Here is a 22,867-nt window from a genome sequence, read left to right on the forward strand (position 1 = left end):
CCTTCTCTCGGTAGGGGAAGCCCTGAGTGCCAGATGTGTGGCCGTCCAGAATAAAAACTGCCTTAAAAGTTTATTGGTTTTAGAGAGAAGCGTCGCTGGACAGGATAAATGCTGCTTTCTCTTTCTTTTCGCTTAGAATAATGATGTCTTAGAATCCCCGAGTGACTAATTTTTAATCACGAACTCGTTGATTTCAGTATATTTCAAGTGTTTCGGTGTGCACTGTTATTGTTGATGCTCAACTTCCCGTCTTTGGCCAGTAGGAGCCGCCTCAGTCTCCCGAGTCCGTCGGACATGGCCCTGAAATCTCGGATTGCTTCCTCGCGACCTGGTATGACGAGGTGCTTGAGGTTCATCGTGTGGTGTGGGTGTCCTGCCCGAGTCCTGCAGTTGGGTGTTTCTCAGGGTCCCGGGTCCTTGCACAGGGAAACGACATTGGGAGACTAGTCTGAGCGCTCAGGGAGCTGACTGTCGCTGTGCTGTTTCTAGGTGTGTTCAGTGGGCAGAGGTAGGAACAGGTTTGCGTTTCAGAAAAGCAACACACAAGCCCCTGCTTACACTGAAATTGAAATTCAGGACCACAGAGTTTCCATCTTTTCCCCCACACTGAGAATCCTGGTCCTCAAGGACTCCATTGCTAATTTAGCAGGGAAGCCACTGCTAATTTTGATTTTGCCACCCGTGACTAAAGCTAGTCCTGACTGATGTGAGGGCATGGCGGGCCTGGGGTGGCCCTGGGAGAGTGTCAGTTACTCACGGGAGCAGGGGCGAAGGACGAGGCTCGGGGCGTGATGAACTGGTCGCTCGCTGCCCTATTAGGAAATGAAACGTCAGGGGTAGAGGGGAAGCCAGGGTGGGTGACATGTGGTTCAAATGCAGTTCCTCACCTCCCCTCCCCACCCCAGGGGGACTCGGGGTCCTGCTGTTGACCTTTCCAGCCTTTCTCCCCACTCTCCCCACTCTGGTCCGCATCCCTGCGCACCGTCGTTTCCCTGCGTTGTCCGGCGTGGTCTGAGGAGGGCTTCCTGTGCTGCGCCTTCTGCAGCTTGCTCTCCGCCCGTCCCTCGGCTGCCTGAGATTTGTCCGTGTCCATACGTCTATTCTCACCGCGGTATATATTCTACCGCATCATCGTACCAGTTTATCCGTTATCCTAGGACAATCATTTATTTAGCTTGGAAGTATCCAACATCTTGCTGTCACAAATATTCTTGTAGGTGTCTCCCGGTGGGTAAGTGTTTCGGTGTGCACTGTTATTGTTGATGCTCAACTTCCCGTCTTTGGCCAGTAGGAGCCGCCTCAGTCTCCCGAGTCCGTCGGACATGGCCCTGAAATCTCGGATTGCTTCCTCGCGACCTGGTATGACGAGGTGCTTGAGGTTCATCGTGTGGTGTGGGTGTCCTGCCCGAGTCCTGCAGTTGGGTGTTTCTCAGGGTCCCGGGTCCTTGCACAGGGAAACGACATTGGGAGACTAGTCTGAGCGCTCAGGGAGCTAGGGCAGGCCAGGGGTGGGTAAAATTTTCTCTAGGGCAGGCCAGGGGTGGGTAAAATTTTTTTTGTAAATGACCGGACAGTGAATATTTTCAGCTTTAGGAGCTAAGAGCCACCGCCCCCCACCCAAAAGTAAGTACTTATATAATGAGAGAAAACAATTTTCCACAGTATTTAAAATTTCAAAACTTCATTTAATGGACAATGAAGTTTACATGCCATATAGTTTTCATATGTCATGAAATATTCTTCTTCTGAAAATTTTTTTTTCAAGTTTCATCCATTTGAAAATGTTACAAACCATTCCTGGCTCTCTGGCAGCACAGCGGCAGGAGGGGCGGGCCGCCCCCCGGGCAGCGGCCCCCCCAGCCTCGCTCTGTAGGGCGTGAGCCCAGGAGAGGGACGGCTGGGCGAAGGGGGACCGGCATCTGGAACTACTGTCCTTGGCTTTGCCAGGTGCTCGTCCAAGTCACGTCGTCAGCTGGGGCTGTCACCGGAGGACGAGACTGCCCGTTGCCCTTTGCATCAGTCACATGAAATCTCTCCGTGGACCGTGCGGCTCCTCTAGCTCTGGTTTCATTTGTGATCACACTTTGAAAAGTGGCGATAACACACTGTGGGTTCTTGTCATTTCTTCATGAAAGAAATAATATATATCAACAAGATATTTAAAGTTGCCCATCGTCCTTCCACTCAGAACCGAAGTTACACCTGCCGCCTGCCCTTCCAGATTCCCTCCTCCGAGGCTGACGCGCACACGCTGGTGAAGGCGCGTCGGGACTGTTCTCGTTGTAACAGGAAACCCCGCCGGCAGCGGCACGCACAGGAGGAACACGCGTCGTCTCACACGGTGCCCCCTGGAGGGGGTCCACTCCAGGACTGCTGAGCGCACTGGCCCAGCCGGGTCACCGAAAACGCCGGGCCTTCTGTCTCTCTGCTCCGCCGCCCTCCAGCGCTGGGAGGCCTTCCCTCGCGTCTCAGCACGGCCGGGCAGGCCCCGACTCGGTGGTCCGTCATTGTGGGAGGCAGAGGCCAGCCAGTGGGAAGGGGGCGTTTCCCTTCCTTGCGTGTCTCTGTGAGGGCGGGGGAACACTTCCAGAAATTCCCCGAGACGGTGCTTCGCTCTGCCGCCAGAATCGGGTCGATGGCGCATCCCTCCGCCATTCCCAGGCGCGGGGAGTGGGAGGACCAGGAGCGGCTTGGGCTGGGGGTGGGCCTGCTTTCCCCGTGACGCGTGTGGTCGCCCGTCATCCCCCCGAAATGGGTTTTCTTAGCAAAGACGGCAGGGCCCAGGGTAGAAAGTGGTGGTTGGGTGGGTGGCCTACAGATCTGCCCCATTTGGGGGTTCATGGGTATCTGAGGAGTCATGTCTGTACTTTAAAAAGAAATACAAGATTTCTACTACTTTGATTCATTTTTAATCATTTTAGAATCTCAAACACTTAAGGAGAAGACGAAATTCTTCTCTCTAAAGATGGTAAGATGCTACTGGCCTAACATACTGTAAACATCTCCATACCCTTAAATCTTTAATCGCTGGCATTTTATTATTTTTCTCACCAATTCCCCGTCGATGGGCAGAGGCTCTTTGCGGTTTCTCCTCGTTGTAGACATCGCCAGGACGGCCGCCCTCGGGCCGAGTTTCGTGCGCCCTGCTCTTGGGCTCTGAAGGGAAGGGCTGTGTCAAGGCACAGGACGCGTCCTGGCTTTTGAAAGGTGTCCGCACGTTGTCCTCCAGAAAGGTCTTGACCAGCTGGCCCTCCACCAGCAGGTGGTCACTTTGCCACAATATAAACCAACTACGTTTTTGTGGGGTGTTTTTTTTTTGCTTTTTTGCTAAGCAAAGACCTCTTTTCTTCCCCATTTGTGTCAGGGAAATTAGAGTCTTCCTCCTTCTGTCACGTGTGCAGTGGGGTCCCTGAACACCTAACTCCACTGGTGTGAGGAATGGCAGGAACCTGAAAGGAAGGGCGTGTGGCTACCTCTTCCTTCATGCCTGTGCGCTGACCATACTGTTCTCACCCAAAACACACGCCCAGGGCCCTGGCTCGTGTGGCTCGGGGGCGCACCGTCCTGCAAAGCGAAAGGTTGCCGGTTCCATTCCGGGTCAGGGCGCATACAAGAGGCAACCAGTCGATGTTTCTCTCCCTTTCTCCTTCCCTTCCCCTCTCTCTGAAAATAAATAAAACATTAAATGAAACAAAACATATGGCCTGGGGCCTTGAGGAACAACTTAATGATTCTGGCTGCTGCACCAGGGAGGTTTCACATTTGATTTCCTACTTACCAACCAGCGGGAGAAACACAGGCCTGCATTCTGGGGGCACTGGGGCGAGGGGACCTCTCTCTCCTCTCTTCTTGGCCTTTGAAGTTCTAATCCGTGGCAGAGCACTGCTGCTGAGACTCCTCCTCGTGCTTGAATCAGGGGCCAGTCCTAAGACTGTGGCACCCCAAGTTACAGGCAAGGGCCTGTATCTTGACAGCCATGACCTGCTAAGGAGAAGCTGGCCACCACCCTGTCCACCCTGGCTGTCCCCACCAAAGCAGAAGTAGGATCCTGGCAGCGGCCACCCTGCCGAGAACCCTGCCAGATGTGCGGCCTCTGTGGGAATGTGGAACCGAGACCGAGTGAGGCCAAGTCTTGCTGATAGCGCTGCTGCTGTGGGTTCCGAGAAGGGTCCCCACTCACACAAAGGCATCTGCAGGCAAACCACAGCCTGTCTCGGGGGACCTGGGGTGCTGAGGGCCTGCCAGCGCTCCGGGGCCGGCCCTGCCCCTGGGCCTCACTGCAGCCAGGGCCTGGCTAGCACGCCCACTGTGAAAAGAGGTGGCCGGCCTGGGGGTGGGAGTCTTTCTGTTTTGCCTCTGGGCTGAGCGTCTGAGCACCAGACTGTGGCACTGAGCCACCTCCTGCCTGGCCAGGCCACACTTGATCTCTGGAGACCCAGGAAGAGCCAGCTCCATTCCCTGGGAGGCCTCGTACCCTGAGCCTCAAGGTTCCCAGGGGCCCTGCAACAACAGCGCTGCAGAGGGGGCGCCAGGGGTGGGTCCTGGCTGCCGGGGGGCCCCTGCTCCCCAGGCTGGGCACGCCTCCCAAGTTCACTGGCCGGACAGCCAGCTTCCCCAGAGGCACCGGCCTCACACTCCAGTCCTTTCTCTGCGCGCTGTGTGTGGCTCTGCTGTCCCAGTGCCCAGACCCCAAAGAAAATAAGTGCGAGAAGTTAGTTATGCTGGATTTAAAAAAATCTTATAGGCATATATTACCTCAAATAAACTTATTACATATGCTAAAGGTAGACAGCAGGAAGTTTCGATTCTCAGGCAAAGACATTAGAAAAAATCCACCAGAAAAATATATCTTGGTAGACCTTTGCCTGCTGCAAAGGTGACTAGCCAGGCAGACGACTGAGAAACACAGAAACACAGATTACTCCGTTTCCGTGGAAATGCTCTTCCAGGCTGAGCCCTCACTCGACCAGCAGGGGGCAGAAGAGGCCAGCGGGAGACCCAGACTGATGCTGGTACCTGCTGCGGAGGCGCCCCCACCCCCACAGCTAAGCCTTGGGGCCTCCCACCATGCGCCCCACATGCTTGTCTACCAGTGCCACTTTCTGGTCTCAGCTAAAAGTGGCAGGCCACGCAGGACCTGGTGACAAGGGCCAGTCTGAATTGAAAAAACCTGTTTTCACTGCTTACTTTACTCTCTGAACTCCAAAAAAATGTTTTGTTTTTTTTTTCTGTCAAGCTATTGAGTTTGCAATGCAGCTTCCGCCTCCGAGATCAGATCCTGAGTTTTAGGGGAGAAAGTGAACTGCTTGTGAGTTGGGGGTGAGAGACGGTCTGGTCTCAGACCCCGGACCACCCCCCCCCCCCCCCGCCTCACGAGGACAAAGGTCCCCCCTCTTGCTTTTCCACCACAAGGAAACAGGAAATGACGAGACCAGAGCTATGCCCACATCATCCCTCCAGTGGGGTCTCAGGTGGAGCAAAAGGATCCTGTTTCCCTCAAATTACGGAGTTAAGGAGATCACAAAAACAGAAACGACCATATTTTAGCTCTATCAAGTACAAATTTACTTGTCATGCACAAAAAGGAAACTGCGCGCTTCCTGCCTGACCGGCCTTACCCTTCCAGGGAAAGGGAAGGGGTCTGGGGAGGGGCCCGGCCTCGTGGGCTGGACGCACCAGTCCTCAAAGGGCCCCGAGATCTGTCTTTCCTGACACCCAGGGCCACGCTGCTTGAGGCAAGAGGTGGACGTGTACCTGCGGCCAGCCCAGGGTCTGAGCTGGCCCCCTGGGTCCCCACAGAGAGCCAGGGGTGTGCATGTGGTGGATGAAACCACCCAGAGGGCGACACGTCCCAGCTGTAGCTGGGACCCTGAGCCACACGAGGGAACTGCCAACAGCCTGGAGGTGGGCAAAGGCAAGCCGACAGGAGGCCTGCTACAGGGCAGGCGAGGGGCGGGTGTGAGAGTCGGCAACTCCATTTCATCTGGACGGGACCGGCCACTCGCTCGGGACCCCGGTGTGAGAGAGGGAGGGTGCAAGCACTCCGTGAAGGGACTGGGGCCCAGGGGTCACAGTGGCTGCCTGGGGACTGCAGGCGAGGATTGGATGCACTGGCTGGAGTGTGGGGAGGGGCAGCAGGCTCTGCACCCGACTCCATGCGTGGGTGGGCTGGGACCCTGGCATGGGCGACAGGTGGCACCCAAGAGTACAGAACTGGGGGAGGGAGGACGTGCCAATCAGCAGTGGAGGTGGGCGTGGGTAATTGGTGGGCAGGCCGTGTGCAGCCCAGGAAAGGGGGCCTCTGGACAAACAAGGACCCCTAATAGAGGCAATCAAAGTGAGGGAAGCGGCCGCTGGGCTTGCACCACTTGGTTCAAGTGCATGAATTTAAAGGAAATCAGGCAGTGGCTGCTGGCCTGTGTCAGCGCTGGACCTCTAGCTCTTCCCTCTAGGGGGCAGTCTGACCCCACAGAAAAGGCACTCCCCCAGCCCCAGCCCCAGCCCCAGCCCCAGCCCCAGCCCCAGCCCCAGCCCAGCTGCTCCCACAAGGGCTCCAGGGAAGGCCTGTGCAGGCAGGCGCGTGCTGGGTACCAGTGTAAACATTCACAGTATTCCCAGAGAAGGCGGTGGCCGCCTGCCACCAGGGGGACAGCCTGTGAGGTGCCAATCAGAGGTACAGAAGAAAAAGGTCACTCCGTTTTTCTTTCTCAGGATGTACAAGGAACATCACCAAGGGGAGTGTGAGGTTTTCAAGGTTTCTGGGGCTGCCACTCAGGTCAGAATTGCCGCTGCTGAGGCCCACGGCGCCTTGATGATGCGGAGGCAAGTGGCAGCTGGCTCCTCGCCCAGCGGGCTCCCGGGGTCGAGGTGGTGGCAGGAGCTGGGCGTGGCGGACTGCAACCCAGCGCCCCCGGAGGACACCCAGTCAGGGCGGCTTCCACAGCAGGGCTCCTCCTCCTCTCAGGGGCCTCGGCTGGAGAGACGACCGTTTGCCTTGGCTACAGAAGCGAAAGGAAACTTCTGCCTAGACGGGTGTTCCCTCTGACCTGCGAGCTGGGAGCCACATGTCCGGCTCGTGAGGAGTGGAGCGGTGGCGTTTCAGAAGCCAGCTGGCTCCGCGGGCCTGCACAGTCTGAGTGACGAGCGCCTTGGCTGCCCCAGGCTCTCCTCCTCCCCGAAGGGGCCGCCAAATGCAGGTGCCCTGCGGCCCTCGCTGGGCGTCCTTCCTGGGGGCCAGGCAGAGGCGCCGCTCCGTCACAGCAGCTCCTGCTCGTCATCCTCAGAGCCCGAGGGGCCCTGGCGCACCTCCTCGTACCACTTGTTGGTGAGGGTTTTCATCTGTATGCGCCCGTGGTGGAGGTCCTGAGGCAGGAGACACAACCAGGCCAGTGGGTCAGGGGCAGGGGCAGGGTCGAGGAAGGGAGAGGAGCTGCTTTGTACCTTGGGCGGGGGAGGGAGGCAGGGGCCATGGCCACACGCAGTTTCAAAGCGGGAACTAAGTCAGGATTCTTCTTTGTGGGGGTGGAGGACACAGGAGGTGTCACTCAGAAACAGGAGTGGGAGACGGTGGCAGGATGTTAAAAACTGTGGCTCTGGAGTCAGACACTCCTGGGCTCTCCTCCGGCTTTGCCTCATGCTGGCTGTGTGACCTCAGGGGGCTACCTCACCTCTCTGGGCTGCAGCCTTCACTCCCAGCTGTCAAGTGCGAGAACAGCCACCTCTGCTGGGATTGTTGGGAGGATGAACCGGGGCGACTGTGAACACCGTTTGGTGCGGCTCGTAGTGCGAGCGCACACACCGCATCGGGACCGCCGCCAGTGGGAAATGGGGGGCGGCAGCCAGAAGAGCACCCCCCCCAACCCAAAGGCCCGCAGAAGGCAGGGTGACTGGTCGGCAAAGCAGGCCCGAGCTGGCCCCTGAGACTGCCCCCACCCGGTCTGCCACCCAGAGGCCAGCGGTGCCCGGACGATGGAACGAGCGCCTGAGCCTTGGGCCCCTGCCTGCGGCCCTGGAGAGTCTGAAACTCCTCAGCTCAGATTCGGTAGCTGATCAATGTCCCGAGTCTATCATCCAGGAAAAGCAAACTGTTAACAAGTCTATTATTAAACCGGCACTAAATCCGGCAGCGAAGGAAAAACAGCAGATGCGATCCTGGGAAGGAGAGCCAAGCGGGGGCGGCGGCCCAGCCTCCCCTCCCCAGCGCAGCACGTGAGCCCTGCCTCCCTGTCCCCCGTGGCCAGTGCCGGTTCTGAGGGAGGAAGGCAAGGGACCCCCAGCCGTGCGGCGCTGGCCTGTGTCCCACCTCCTGGGTCAGCCGACGTGTGAAGAAGGGGTTCAGGTACTTGGCGTCCAGCCACAGGAAGCCTTTGAGGTCCTGCCGCCTGATGTAGTGGGCTTCATACTCCTCCTCAGTGAGCTCAGACAGGTGCTCGGACTCCACGGTGTTGCCCTGCGGGGAGGCGGGCGGGTGAGGCCGGCAGATGGGCTGGCGTCTCCCTGGCAGCCCGCGCCACCCAGCCCACCTAGCAGCCCTTCACCCCGGCCACCTGCCCGTGTCCCCAGCCCCGCCTGCACTTCCGAATCCGTGCAGTGCGTCTGTGGGCAGCAGGGGGCTTCCCGGGAGCCTGCAGGGAGGCAGGAAGGCTTGTAAAAACAGGACGGATGCCCAGGAATAAACCAGAGCTGGGAACAAATCGGAAGTTCTGGGCCGACGCTGGGCTTGGTCTGTAAGCTTCCAGGAGACTTCCTTCCTTTGCAGGTCAGTGCCGGGGAGTGGTTGGAGAGGGCAGTGGGGGGAGCGGAGACACACAGACCATCCAGGCGGGAACCACGGAGGAATGACGAGATCGCCAGCACAGGGCACAGCAGGCCTGGACGGCGAGTGAGCCTCACGCTCACTGGACCAGCTCGGCCCGGCCCCCGGCCTCTGCAGCCTGCTGGCCTCATGACCGAACTCGGGTGCGCTGCTCTGCTGCGGGAGCTGCTCCGCAGCCACAGTCTGCTGGCTGGGCCTGGGCCGGTTCACAGGCTTGTGAGCCCCCAGAACGCTGGGCCCACTTGCAGAATCCCTGACTCAGGGCGTCTGGGCCGGGGCCCAAGCATGTGCATTCCTAACAAGTTCCTTGTGACGCTGCTGGCCCAGGAGCCCACGCTGGGGACCTCCCGTGGACCGTGAAGAGTGAAGGCTCTGGACTCCGTGTGACCTCGGCTCTGCGACGGGGCCTCTCTGTGCCTCGGTGCTCGCACCTGTGCGAGGGGCATGGCAGGAGCCTCTGCTTCCTGCGGGTCCCCAGGCGACCTGCCACAGTCCGAGGACACCCGAGCACTGTGCCTGCGCCACAGGACACTCCCTGAACGGCCGGTGCTTCCGAGGAGCAAAGGTCCTGCCTCTGCTCGAGGCGGGGGCGGGGGCGGGCGGGGCACGGGGTGGTGTTGGTTCCCCGAGCGTGGCTGCAGCATCAGCGCCTGGCAGCCTGTTAGGTGTGCACGTTCTTTCCGGCCCCACCCTGGACCTGTAGGACTCCAGAGACCTGCACCGATTCTGACACCCACTGACGGGTTTCGGACCCACACTAGAGCTTTTGGTGAAATGGAGGTGGGTGGGCGGGGGTGGGGGAAGGGCTGCTGGGAGGGAGGGAGGGAGGGAGGGAGGGAGGCAGCCCGGCACCGGGTCCTCTGAAGGGTTTGTTCCAGCAGCGCAGCCCAGACCGGGCTTCCCGTGTGCCCTGCAGCACCTCCCTGTGCCCTGTCTCCTGGCTGAGGATTTCTGTGCCACCCGTGACCGAAGTTACTGAGGCAACCAGAAGAAGATGCATTTATGGGAATTCCTGTGTGGGGGGAGTGGGGGAGCTGGTGCAGAAAGGCGGGAGAGGCCTGGGTGGCCTCTGCTCCTGTCAGAGTCCAGCCCGGCACACGGGGCCTGAGGGGGGCACACGGGGCAGGGAAGGCCCGAGCACAGCCAACTCGGGAGGGGCGGCCCGCCGGCAGGCGCAGCTACAGGCAGGGGGGTGGCTCGGAGGAGGCAGAGGGGGGCACCCCAGTCCCTAGTCAGGCCCTTGACTGGCTTCAGCATGAAGCACCTCTCGTGGCCCTCAAAGCCACCTTCCCCCCCTCAGGGCCCACAGGAGGCTCCCGGTGAGTGCTGGGAATCATGTGGTGTTGAAACCTTCCAGTATCCGGCACTGGTGGGGCGGGGTGGTCTCTGGCAGGGGAGGAGTGCTGCTGGGAGAGCCCGATACAGGCCCACGCCCCCTGCCCACGACCTCCGTGGCGTCACCAGACCACAGGGCTGGCAGACAAGCCACCCTAAGAGCCACGATTCAGAACCTCGGTCCGACCTCCTCGTCGGGTTGGGCGGCTGCACCTGTGCGTGCGAAGGCGCCGAGCATCCTCAAATTGTGTCTCGTTTCCCCATTTCCTGGCAGTCAGTGGGCAACAGCCCTCCGCCCGCCCGCCCCGGCCCGGGCCCAGCGAGCACTGACCATCTTCTCGGTCTTGCTGAGGTTGACGTCCTTCCTGTTCCGGCGACGCGCCTTGGCGTCCTCGATGTCCATGAGGCGGATGAGGGGCATGGTGCTGCCGCCCAGCAGCAGGATGGTGAAGAGCACGATGATGATCGTGGTGGTGCCGATGAGCTGCCGCTTCTCCATGGGCTCCAGGTCCAGGTGCAGGCTCAGGGCATAGGGGATGGCGCCCCGCAGGCCTGGGGGGACAGCAGAGGGCGTGAGGGGAGAGGGCGGCGGCGCCCTGGCCCGGTTCCCTGGGGACCCGGGGACTGTCATGGCCAGCCGAACACCCTACCCCACCGCGCTGGCTGGAGAGCACAGGCATGCCGTGAGGCTCTGGGGTGGGAGAGAAGCAGGCTGCGGAGAGGTGGGGCCCGGGGGCATGCTCCCCTCTGCTCCCACTTCACTGCATGGCCGCGCAGATCAAGTGAGCTGCCCCGTGCAGGCTGGGAAGCGCAGCATGCGCACGTATTTATCCAGCCCGACGCTGACATCTAGAAACACGAGGGCTAGTGCACGCAGACCGGGCCCTCCCTGTGCGTGGGCCGGCCCTGTGCTGAGTGCTCTGCACCCTCGGCGCGTTTGTTCTTCACAGGAAACTGTAAACCAGGTCCTGTTACTCTCCACAATCCACTCACGAGACCCAGAGACTACGCCCCCCACGGCCACCCAGCCTACAGGCAGTAGCACCCAGAGTGGTGTGCGCAGTGCCCCCTGCTGCGCAGCTCCTGGCAGCACCGACAGGCTCGGGGCCCCGAGTGACTTCTGGCTCACGAGGCACAAGAAAAAGGGCGCCGACCACACGCGCCCTCTACACGGTGTGCGCCTTCGCGAGAGGCATCTTCCCTCCACGGTTCGTTGGAGGCTGGACTCACCGCTGAACCACATGATGAACATCATCTTCGGGGTGATTTTATGATCCCGGAAGAAGTTCAGAAGGTAGGAGAGAGGGAAAATGTTCACCGCTCTGCCGAACAGCACGAGCACCTGTTAACAGCAACGAACACGCCTTAGACGCAAGGTCCTGGTGCTTCACGTTGACGCTCGTTGCAGCCCACACAGGCCTTGTAGCCCACCCACTGTGAGTAGAGTGCCCCCCTCGGTTTTAACAGGCGTGAATAACACCCACTACTCAGAAACCCGGCTGGGGGCGCTATCTATCCTCCTTGCCTGGTGTCTGCGTGCCTGGGAAAAGGTGAAGTTTGTACACTGCATCTCAGCAGTCAGGGGGAGAGGGCTAACGAGGTGTCGGCGCTGGCTTCAGTGGTGACAGCAGGACAGAACTGAATGCCAAGAAGCCACGCGGACGCACCCGGAGGGTAACTGAAGGGCAGTCTAACTCCTCCACAGGCGCCCCGCCAGGGCACGGGGCTGTGCTCGTGGCTCCCGAAGGGCTAGCTCTGCAGGGACAGACGGGGTGCTCCTGCCTCTCCAGGGGTCCCGCGCCTCCGGGAAGGAGGAGAGGCTGGGAAGGGCCGGCCCATGCGCACGAACGAACACTGCTCCCTGAGCCAGAGGGGCGCGTCCGCCGGTTCTAAAAGGAGGCCGCACAACCCGGCCAGCTGCTTGCCGTGGCTTCTGGTTGCTGACCATCTCCAAAAGCATGTTTGTCTTCGTAAAATACAGCTTTGTGTAGTTTAAATCTTCTCTAAGTGGGTGCTTAGATCTACTTATGAATTTGCTTCCATTTTTTCAGTCTCGAAAAGGATAATAATATACATGTACACAACGCAGGCTCTAAGCTCCTCCTTCCCACCAGCACGAACTGAGGGGGCCTCGGAGCGTGTGCCTCGGATGGCCAAGTTGATGATGGCTCCCAATCACCTCACGTTGGTATGCCAGACAATGTGCTGAGCGTTTTCTACGCGTTATCTTATTAAATTTAGATCCCTGCAATGGTCTTACGAAGCAGGGGGCACTGTCTCCATTTTAGGGGCAAGGAAAGGGAGACACGGAGGGGTCAGGTGACTGGCCCAAACCGAGTCACCGCTCCAGGCCCCCGTCGCTCCTGCCGCCCCTCCCAGCCCACGGCCCACACGGCCTCCTCTGGGCTTCACCCACCGGCACCCGTCCTCCGTCCCCACACTCATGTTTCGGGTTTGACCCAAAGGGCCCCTAGCCCCAGTGCCCACCCTAAAGACTCGTATACTTTCTGAAAAGCCCTGCTGCTGTCCCCTTGTCCTGGAGCCCGAATTCGGAGGACACCAGTGACAGAAGCCACACACTCTTGCTGACTGAGAGGTGTGAGCACCCAGGTGGCCAGGAGAACCAGGTTTTTCCTGAGGGCTCCTCATCTCCTCTGGGGCTCGGGCTCCCTGCACGCCGGACGGGCAGGCCTCCGGGCGTGCCCCCCTGCAGGCGACCATGTGCAGTAACAGGTTCGCCTCCCAAGAGCCATGCTCATGACATGGGGCTTGTAGTAACAGTTGACTGAGGGTGAATTACGGTAATTCAACAATAGTGAAGTAGACTTCTTATGCGCCTTATTACCATAGGACCTAAAAAGACGACAGAGATCGAGTCGGGGATGGAGGATGGATCTGCAGGAGGGCCCACGGAGATGCAGAGCACAGGGGGCCGACCTGGGCACACCAGGCTCATCCCAACGGGTCAGGAGCCACTCACGGCACTCGGATCGGATGCCTGGGGGAGCTGGGCCTTTCTCTCAGATGCCAAACTGTTCTTTTCCCCACAAGGATCTGATTCTGCTGCAAACGATTAAGCTTCTACTTTCCTTTTTTAGAGGCACATTTTAATTCGTCTCCTCCTGCCACCCCCAGAGCGATCAGAACAGTTTCCTGAGCCTTCCTGATGGCGAGCGGGCGGCACCTGGGATGAGTCCCCTGGGTGGCGCTCCAGGGGCACAAGGAAGGAGCTGGTATCCTTACTGGACACACGTGTCCAAGGCCATGCTTCTGCATGGACACGCCTGGGGGAGCCGCCGTGAGAAATGCATGCCCTATAAGCTACCCGGAAAACACAGAAAAGAAAAGGAATCATCCCCAGTTCTATAAGCACTTCGAACACTTGGCTAGATTTTCTTTACATATTTTCTTTTTTCTATGCATATGTTGTTACATGGTTTGCTCAAATCCATATTCAGTTCCAAAATCTGCTTTCATCACCTACCATAAAAATTCATAAGCTTGTACTTTTAAAAGAAGCCTGTAACATTCAAGGCCATTTAAACTTTTGAAAGAAACCAAAACCCTTTTCTGAGGATATTCATTCATTGAGTTCCACCCCTTTACTGTATGTTTATGATTTTTTAACAAAAGAAACCTTAAACAAAAGCGTGTCTATGTAGCTGTTGACTTCAAAGAGCTAACAGTTACATAAATGAATCTGGAACATGTGGTTACTGAGCTGTGAATAAGTAATTAAATAAAAACGAGGAAAATACTTACTATGCACCAGACGACAAAGGAAATTTCAAACTTGTGAGGGAAACTAAAAATGGACAGGCCAAGAAACGCAAACACACATGTTTCTGAAACAAACCAAAGAATGGATTATTCAGCCCCGACTATTTCTTCCAGCACAGACTAAACTGCAAGCAAGCAAGCAAGCAAGCAGGTGTTCACGCGTCAGTCAGGACCCAGCGTTAACACTGGGCTCATTTTCTGGGACATCCTGCAACCGATGCCTGGGGAAGCTTGTCCTGCGATTCTCTCCCCTTCTCTGTCACACAAACGACACGGGCTTGCTCCTCAGAACCTCCCAACTGAAGGAGGCAGCTGCGGAGTACTCATGAGCAAATTAGCCCTCGGTCCACTTGCCGAACGCCCATTAGCAAGGATCCCGACTGCTGGCCAAGTGGCAAGGGGTCAGGGCCAGGGCTGCAGGGGCCGAGTGACTAGTACGAAAGGGCCCTCTGCTGTCTTCCTGGGCGGAGCGGGCCGAGCCAAATGCTGGACCCCACACACTTAATGCCACCGCAGGTTTAGGAGATGGCGCACCCCTGCGGGGTTTGCAGGGAGAGACGCATTTCTGGCCCCCGGCTTCACTCCACAAGTCCGAGCCCAACGTGTACGCTTGCTGTACAAGCAGTGGAGGTGTGTCTTAAGGAAAGGCACCTTGCACGTTTCCAGCACCAGGTCCCCGCTTAAACTGTGACGTCCCCCAGCCAGCCTCGTAGCCGGGCAGAAAAGGCCATTTTTAAATAGTTGAACATCATAAAACAGTGAGGCTGCTTTAAAAGCATTTCGGCCCTGTTTTTTTCCTAAAATGTGTATATTTTTAAAACCAGCCACAAGCTGGACAGTAGATCCACCCCTATCCTTCTTGAATTTTCTTCTGATCCATTAAATATTTTTTGTGATCTTTCCAAATCAGCTCATTTAGAACACACTGAGATCTATGTTGTGCTTTTCTTTGGCAGCATAACTCCTGTAGGCAAAAGTAGGTTTACGCAGGGCAGTTTATTCTTGTAGTATTATTAGTTATAACTGCATTAGTTCCGTGTGAACAACTGTACACCTACCTTTCCCCACCCTGTTTGGGAAGTCATGGCTAATTCAATGAATCCTTTCTCATTGCTTATTTCAACTGTTCCTACTTCTAATACTACAAACAACAGTAAAGGTAATTCTGCACAGGCGACATTCCTGGTGGCAGAACTGTGGGTCAAAGGGCACGAGCCTTGTAAGCTCAGACCTGCCGCAGACCCAGACTCCCCACAGGGATGGCATCAGCACACATGCCACCAGCACGCCTGTTTTCCACACACCTGTGTCGGAAGTGGGTGTTATCAAACCTAAAATGCACGGATCTCTCGGGTACCGAGCAGAAACTGATGGACATTTTGCCTGGCGCCCTTTACCTGGGAGAGCCAGGGCCAGAGCCACTAGCGGTGACAGAGGGGTGCACTGGGGAAAAATGCCGACTGGACCGGCAGAGACAGACTGGGCTTCGGAGTCACGTCTGAGCCCTGCGGCTGCGGGCGAGTCATCTGACGTGTGCGCCCCTCCCCCAGGGAATGAGGGCGCTGGGCAGCCTGCCCCTGCCCCCCCCACGTGTGACAGCTGCAGCTCACGCTTCCGAGTGAGACAAGCCCCGCCGCAGTACCAGGGGAGACGCTGACGGTGGTGGCCAGTGCACAGACACTGGGCACCAGTGTGAAGGGACAGCGTGCGTGGTTCCTTCACACCCAGGAGTAAGCTGGGGAGGAGGTACGTGTGTGGGGTGGTGTGTGTAGGGGGGCCATCCTGGTGTACCCCAGCTCAACAGCAATACCTCCCCAAGTTGTCTCTCAAGGGTCCTGTGGACAGGTGTGGGAAAAGCTGTGACTGCACTTCTCTCTCAGAAATTCACAATGCACGCTAGCTGCCAAGTCTTGCAGTGCAGAACTTGTTAAACTTTACTTACCCCAAGACTTCCCAAACTCTCGTTTTGACTGTGGAGTCTTTATTCCCCTAACTCGCATCAGTACCAGTGCCAAAGGAAAACGTTTTTGGAGATGCCACTTTAACACATTAAAATGCATGAGTCTCAAATGTTCATAATTAGTAGTTCTCATTATTTTTGGTTTTAAAATGGCATGCATCAAGTGTTCCGTTTGTTAGGCATTCGGTTTATGTTGTGGAATTGAAAAGCCGGAGCAACTATGAACAGATAAGGAGGCGTGCCTTCTGGCTCTGAGGGGTCCCTGTGGCTCTGAGGGGTCCCTGTGGCTCTGAGGGGTCCCTGCTGCCTCTTCTGCCAGGAAGACCCTTGGCCCTGAAACAGGGCGGGACGGACGAGCAGCTCCGGGCAGGCCCCGCCCGAGCGCGGCGCAGCGGCACTCACCGCACAGGAAGGCCACGGTCCGCAGGGTTTGCTGCATGAGGATCTGGGTGACCGGGGACAGGTTGTGGTGCGTGTAGTGGGACATCACGATGCCCGAGAACAGGATGGCCATGATGCCTGGAGAGGGACAGAGGGGCCGAGTGACATGGGCAGAAAGGCACCTACCGCGTGGCTCACAAGCGGCACGTCCCACTTCCTGCAGGTCCCTGGAGCCCACAGAGGCAGGTGTTCTAAGAGAAAGGAAAAAAGATCGCACTCCCTGAGGCCTCCCGGAGGCTGCAGAGAAATGCCGTGGGCCCTTCTGTCTGGCGGCCTCATCGCCAGCGGGCAGACCTCGGGCCGAGATCCCCCCGGCCCCCCACCAAGCCTGTTTTCACTTTTTTTTAAGATTTTATTTATTTCCAGAGAGTGGGGAGGAAGAGTGAAAGAGAAGGGAAGAAGCATCAGTGTGTGAGAGAAATGTGGGTTGGTTGCCTTGCCCCCCAGCTGGGGACCTGGCCCGCAACCCAGGCACGTCCCCTGACTGGGAATCGAACCAGTGACCTTTTGGCGCACAGGCTGGTGCTCAGTCCACTGAGCCACACTGGCCAGGGCCAGGGCAGGGTGGCAAGAGTGCTGGTTTTCTCATCTGGGCAGTAGGAGCAGCAGCACCTACTCGTGAACTGTTAGGAGAGCAATGAGGACCAGCCATGCAGAGTGCCCATCACAGGACAGGCGTGGGCCGTCACTGCCGTCCACGGACAGAAGGAGGGGCAGAAGGAGAGCGTAAGAATCTGGGTAGATTTTAATTTGCTTTGTAACACTGTCCTTGATTTTGAGTTCCTCTATAACCACCATGAAATACTCTTACAATATAGACAGATGCGTTATAACACACAGTGCCTCTTCCATAAAGCCCTCCATGAGAGTCCACAGCTTCTGCTGTTTACTAACATTTAAAAAATTATTTACTTATTTCATTTTAGAGAGAGGGGAAGAGAGAGAGAAACATCAATGTGTGGTTGCCTCTCATAGGCCCCCTACTAGGGACCTGGCCTGCAGCCCAGGCCTGTGCCCTGACTGGGAATCGAACCTGTAACCCTTTGGTTCACAGCCCGCGCTCAGTCCACTGAGCCACACCAGCCAGGGCTTGTTTACCAACGTTTTAAGTCTCCACGTTGGGCCGCTGCCCCCATCACGGCTGAAGCACTTTACACAGGTCTCCTCTCTGAGTCTCCCTAGCTAGGGTCTCTATTCCGTGGAAGGAAGCCGACATTTTCATAAAGTTGCTAAATAAGTAAATATATATGAACTGCAAGTCAGACTTTATAAGCAAAATTTTTATTCCTTCTGTTGTTTTGTAGAAATGTGGATTAATCGTGAACTTTTACACTTATGAAAGGGTGAACATTCACAGAACCGCATCAGAGACATTTCAATGGCTGAGCTTCCCGTATACCCAGTACCCTACAAGACACAGGAAGACCCTACCCTCTGGCCCAACGGGCACGTGCTGGCCCGAGTGACGGCAAAAGCCGGGACATTTTATCTCCTGGCCCTCTTAGCAAACAGCACGTTCTCTGCTCTTTCACTTTCCCCTACGGAGGAGGCTGGACAGGGACATTCCAGCAACGCTGCCTGCCCACGAGCCACGCCCGACAAGATGGGAGAAGGGGAAGCAGTGGGCAGGAGGCGCCTGTACTTGCTCCTGCAGAGCACTGAGGAGCCCCTGTAGCTCAGGAGCCAGTCGGAACCACTGCGTTCCGAGGTAAAAACCACGCACACGACAACCAACCTCTGGTGGCTGTCCTGTATGATCCTGCAGGTGACCGACCACCTGGAGAGCTGACCCTTCCGTAAACCATCAAGAAGCAAAGCAAAGGGAGTCGGCGGAGAGACAGATCCTGGGCCTGGAACTCAGTGGAGACGGGAGGAGAACAGGGCAGGACAGACTTCTGCGGTCATGCACTTGGCCTTGTGCGGAGCAGGCCACTGCGGAAAGGGGCTGGCTTCCTGGCTTTCAAGGGGCGTAGCCTCACCAGCCCGGTTTGAGAAGGGTTACCCATTCACGAGCACAGCTGAGGCTCGGGGGTTCTTACCTGGAAGGAAAAGTCACCCTAGAGGAGCCTGAGCCCCATTCAAGTTGCGACACGAACAGCCTTCTCCCCACGTGGCCGTCCTGCCCACAGAGACAGTGTCACGGCCCACAGACCCCGACACGACTCAGCCGCTCCGGAGAGCCAGGGCCAGACAACAGGATCAAAACGGAGTGGGCGAGCGGCCCGCGGGCGAAGAAGGCACAGACGAGCCCGTGCACAATGGGTGGAGGGCGGCCCTGTGCACGGGGCCGCGGGCCGGCCGGCCTCCCTGCTGGTTTTCTGAGAGATGCGAGGTGCCTGTTTCTCATGGGAAATCTGCTAACTTAATGCTGTAACCAATTCCAGTGTTTCAAGTTTTTGTGTGTAGATAAACAAGCTCTATCTGGGGGGCGAAATCAGACCAGATGAAAATGGGTCTTTGTTTGGCCTTTACCCAGGGCTAGTGTGGGGTCAGGGCACCTCTGAGTCCTCGGGGCCAAAGGAAAGAGTCAAGGTCAGCAGTGGGTGCAAAGGCCTGAGGGACAGCTCAAGTGTCTGCCCTCTGCGCTCTCCCTGAGCCGAAGGTGACTTCCCCACCCCCCAGACTTCCCTGGTCCGCTGCAGCTGCCACCTGCACGGGCTGTAAAAACACTAGTGGGTGAAATGGCGCGAGCAGGCCCACTCCTACGGGTGAAAGTGCCCCGTAGGGAAGACTTCCCGACACATTCCTTTTGGATGGAAAAGTCATGTAAGGAGGCAAATAAGAGCGGAGCAAAGCGGCCAGCCTCCTGGAAGGGAGGAAGGAGGGAGGAACTCCATCTCCAGTCCCCGTTAAACCCACCGTTCTGAGTGTAATAAGGAATAGAGAGAAGGGGTTCAAGTCCACAAGGCGGACGTAGCAGGGCAGCATGGTGCGAGTCCCACCGTACCCTGTCTTCCTGCAGGTCAAGTACAGTGTACCTCCTAACGGCTGAGTCAAACCACAGTCAGCTTTCTTTGTCAATCACCCAATACTAAATGTAACTATTTAATTTTGCTCTAAAGCACCCAGGCTCAGAGGTATAAAGAGAATCTCCACCTCCCTAGAGGTTAACTACCATTAACAGTGTGCCATGCATGTTGCCAGTTCCTTTACTCTGCCATTATCAAGTGTGTCTGTCTTTAAAAAGTTAATAAACAGGATCCGACTAGATACATGGCAGGTACTGCTCGCACAGCAGTTTCTGCTGAGGCCTCCGAACGTGCCTCTGCACGAGCAGCAGACTCCCACCTCCTTCCCGGGCCTACAGGACCCTGTGGGCCGGCTCCTCGCCCCTCTGCCCCAGCCACGCGGTCTTTCTGGGGCCTGCCTAGCTCCCTCCCACCCATCTGACACCCTCAGCACCTGCTGCTCCTGCTGCCAAACACCCTTGCGCAGACCCGCCCAGGTCTTAGCTCCACGGCCACCTCTCGGAGGAGACCTTCTGACCCGTCTCACGGTGCGGCCGCCTCCTACAAGCCACTGTCTACGCTACCCTCTTCATATCGTTTCTCGCTGCCTGAGATCACTGGCTTACTGCCTGTCTTCTGCAGGCGGGAACTCCACCTTGTCTTGTTCGCTACCACAGCCCCATTACCAAGGGCAGTTCTCGGCACACGGGGGTCTTTGATAAATACTCACTGAACGGCTGAATGAACAGTAACTTTCTTCAAATTTGACAATATATTTTGGAGTGGCCGGACAAACAGGACGAATCCACGTTTGAGGCGGCTGCACAGGGTGCCGCAGTGGGAGGGGCCGAGACCCACTTCACCGCCCCCACCGCCCCCACCGCCCCCACCGCCCCCACCGCCCCCACCGCCCCCACCGCCCCGCCGGAGAACAGAGCGGGCACCCAGTGTTTTTCTCCCGGGCAGCGCCGCGGAGGGATTCCTCGGATGCAGGCCTGGGCCGGCGGGTGCCGGCAGCGCAGTCCATCTTCGGCCGACACGTTCCCTGCTTTTACAGGAAGTGTCATGTCCCGAAAGCCCCCTCCTCTGGGACTCACCTCGACGGAGTGTGGCTCTGCCCCGGTTCCCCTCCCTCAGCCCAGAGCTGCTCCCCTGGCAGGGGGCAGGGCTGCACATCTGTGGTCCCTCAGAGCCAGAGGGCAGAGCAGCCCTCCAAACCGGCTCACACGCAAAATCGGAATAGGCTGCATCGATAGAATTGGAACGAAGAGTCTGAGAATAGCTAATGCTTCCAAGTAAGAATTAGGGCGACTGTTCAATATGCTGTTGAAACCAGGACACTTTTGTGAGTGAAAGGGGGTGCTGTTAATTTATCGTGTTGGGACAAAAGGGGGGAACTGTACGGTTGCCCTGGTGATGCCACGATTGGGGCCTCTGTCAGGACTCTTACTTGCGCAGCTCCCTCTCGTCCTCGCCACCAGCCTGAGGGTGGCACTTGTGCTACACGAGGTCGTGAGTTTGCTCAGAGTGGCTAAGTCTGCCCTCGGAGGTACATGGCCACCGGGAGGGGTGGGGCTGGGATCCACACCCGGGTCAGCACGGTGCCCTCAAGCACTGCGCTCTAAGCACAGGATTTGGGTAGAAGACTGGGGCGGAAAGAATGCCCTGCTTGGTGGTCACCGGAACCACTCCCTGTCAGCCCTTCGAGAGAGTCAGGCAACGCAGAGCACGGAGGGGAAGGAGGAGAGACAGAGACAGCTGCCTTCCCGTTCCCGCAGGCGCACAGCACGCCAGGGTCACCTGCCCTCCTCTGGAAACTGGGCGGCGGGTGTCCCAAAGGCCCAGAGGGGGGCCGTGTGCTCTGGGCCCTCACGTGCTGTCTCCGGCCCCACTAGTGAGAACTGCAGAGGTCCTCGCGGAAACGGAAGCCCTACCAACAGAAAACACTGCTTCTCTGAGGCACAGGCTAGAAAAATGCCCCCTTGTTTTAACCACAAACCCCAAATGGACGTTCGAAACGTATCTCTGCCACCAGGCACCTGATGTTCAGCTCACGGGGTGGGGAGCACTTTAGAAAAACAGGTAAAACAGCGAGGCCAGAGCCAAGTGACTCACAGGTAGTGTTTGTGTGAGTGCCACAACTCAGGGGTGGTGAGAGAGGAAAGTTGGCGGCAGGTAGTGGGACGAAACTTCCCAAGAAAACTGGCTTGGGGTTAAAAACAAAAACAAAAACAAAAACAAAAATCCCTGATGTTTCCAACGAGCTCCCCAGCGGAAACGGCCAGCGTCCTCCCAGCTGTCTCCTCGGCAGGGTCTGCTCGCAGGGCACCCGCATGCGGTTCCAGAACGTGATCTGTGGGAAACCTCTGTTCAGTGGGGTCATTCAACACCCGTGGGGGCTTGCGCTTTGCCCGTGAGGAAATAATTGCTACGCAAACTGCTGCCTCGCCATAAACAACTAGAGAACTTGTAAAAGACATCAAATAAAATGGTCTTCCGACACTGGGTGCTGGGCAGGGTGGGACTGCCATTCCCAATAGAGGGAAACAAAGGAGGCAGCCACTCCCACCCCAGGCCCCCGCCCAGCTCACCACCTGGACGGAGCCCCCAGGCCGAGGCGCAGAGAGGGGAACCCCGAACCCAGCCCAGCAGTCTCAGTCCGGTTGAGAGGGGAGACCGAGAGCTGGAGGACACAGAGCAGCAGAACACCAGCGCGGAGACACTACACAGACAACAGAAAGAGAGCTCCGTGAGCTGTGACCGAGTCCCCTTGGACCTCGGACAGAATCCACTCTGCACACGCGTGGGCGAGACTCCACGCGGCTGGAAGAGAATCGCTAAAAAGGAGTAGGCTGAGCAGTTCCCAAGGCACACGCGAGGCCGGGAATAACTCGCGTCCCCTCAGGCCGGAGTGGAGTCACCTCCTAACACACGGGACGTGAGGCAGAGCCCTCAGGAGGGCAGCGCATTCACTCCTCGTGCTCCTCTGGGCCTGCCCCGACAAAGCTTACAAGTAAACCTCAAAAGGATCGACTCTGGGAAACTTAGGCATATGGCAAAGAAAATCCCAAACTCTACCTAATAAGCAACAACATAATCGGGTCCACAAGGCCTGGTATCCAATAAAAAACTAACGGGCAAGCAAACGGCAGCAGTATATGACGAATAAACTGGAGGAACTTAACCGACAGAAACAGACTAGAATCAACAGAGACGATGGAATTAGCAAACGAGGACGTTAAAATCGCTGTTATAACTATGTTCCGTGTGCTCCAGAATGCAGAGACAATGATGAATATGATACACGCAAAACATGATGTTGCCTGGAAATGTTACTTCAACTAAAAGAAATAAGACACCAGCGGCTGCACACTGTATGGCTTCACTTCGGTGACGTTCTGGAAAAAAAACACCGTAGTGGCCGGATGCAGCTCCGTGGGTTCCAGGGCCCGGGGAGGGCCCCCGGCAGCCCGACCCCATCCTCGGGGGAAGGACCTCTGGAGCCCTTGTTCCGGAAAGGAGGCAAGCCCGAGGTGACGCCGTGACTGCTGCCTCGGGACGGCGGTAAAGCGAGAGGGGACTGGGGCC

General features: G+C 57.4%; 1 protein-coding gene and 1 long non-coding RNA gene across 2 annotated transcripts in view; one reads left to right on the forward strand and one right to left on the reverse strand.

Moving 5' to 3' along the window:
• Positions 1 to 226: 226 nt before the first annotated feature.
• Positions 227 to 3,320, forward strand: LOC123815191. The gene is made up of 3 exons (XR_006785036.1): positions 227 to 331; positions 1,292 to 1,359; positions 1,948 to 3,320. It is a non-coding gene; the product is annotated as an uncharacterized LOC123815191 (long non-coding RNA).
• Positions 3,321 to 6,520: 3,200 nt separating this feature from the next.
• The window catches only part of SLC9A8 (solute carrier family 9 member A8), a 61,600-nt gene continuing 45,253 nt past the window's right edge, over positions 6,521 to 22,867 (reverse strand). Inside the window, exons 11-16 of the mRNA XM_045833204.1 lie at positions 16,293 to 16,409; positions 13,913 to 13,995; positions 11,381 to 11,492; positions 10,482 to 10,702; positions 8,303 to 8,449; positions 6,521 to 7,362 (exon numbers count right to left, since the gene is read on the reverse strand). Of these exons, the coding sequence (XP_045689160.1) occupies positions 7,255 to 7,362; positions 8,303 to 8,449; positions 10,482 to 10,702; positions 11,381 to 11,492; positions 13,913 to 13,995; positions 16,293 to 16,409 (788 nt within the window). The 3' untranslated portion in view covers positions 6,521 to 7,254. The remainder of the gene's footprint in view (positions 7,363 to 8,302; positions 8,450 to 10,481; positions 10,703 to 11,380; positions 11,493 to 13,912; positions 13,996 to 16,292; positions 16,410 to 22,867) is intronic.

This window comes from Phyllostomus hastatus, unplaced genomic scaffold (assembly GCF_019186645.2).
Source record: "Phyllostomus hastatus isolate PE091 unplaced genomic scaffold, TTU_PhHast_1.1 phas_contig_17, whole genome shotgun sequence".
In the NCBI taxonomy this organism is placed as follows: domain Eukaryota; kingdom Metazoa; phylum Chordata; class Mammalia; order Chiroptera; family Phyllostomidae; genus Phyllostomus; species Phyllostomus hastatus.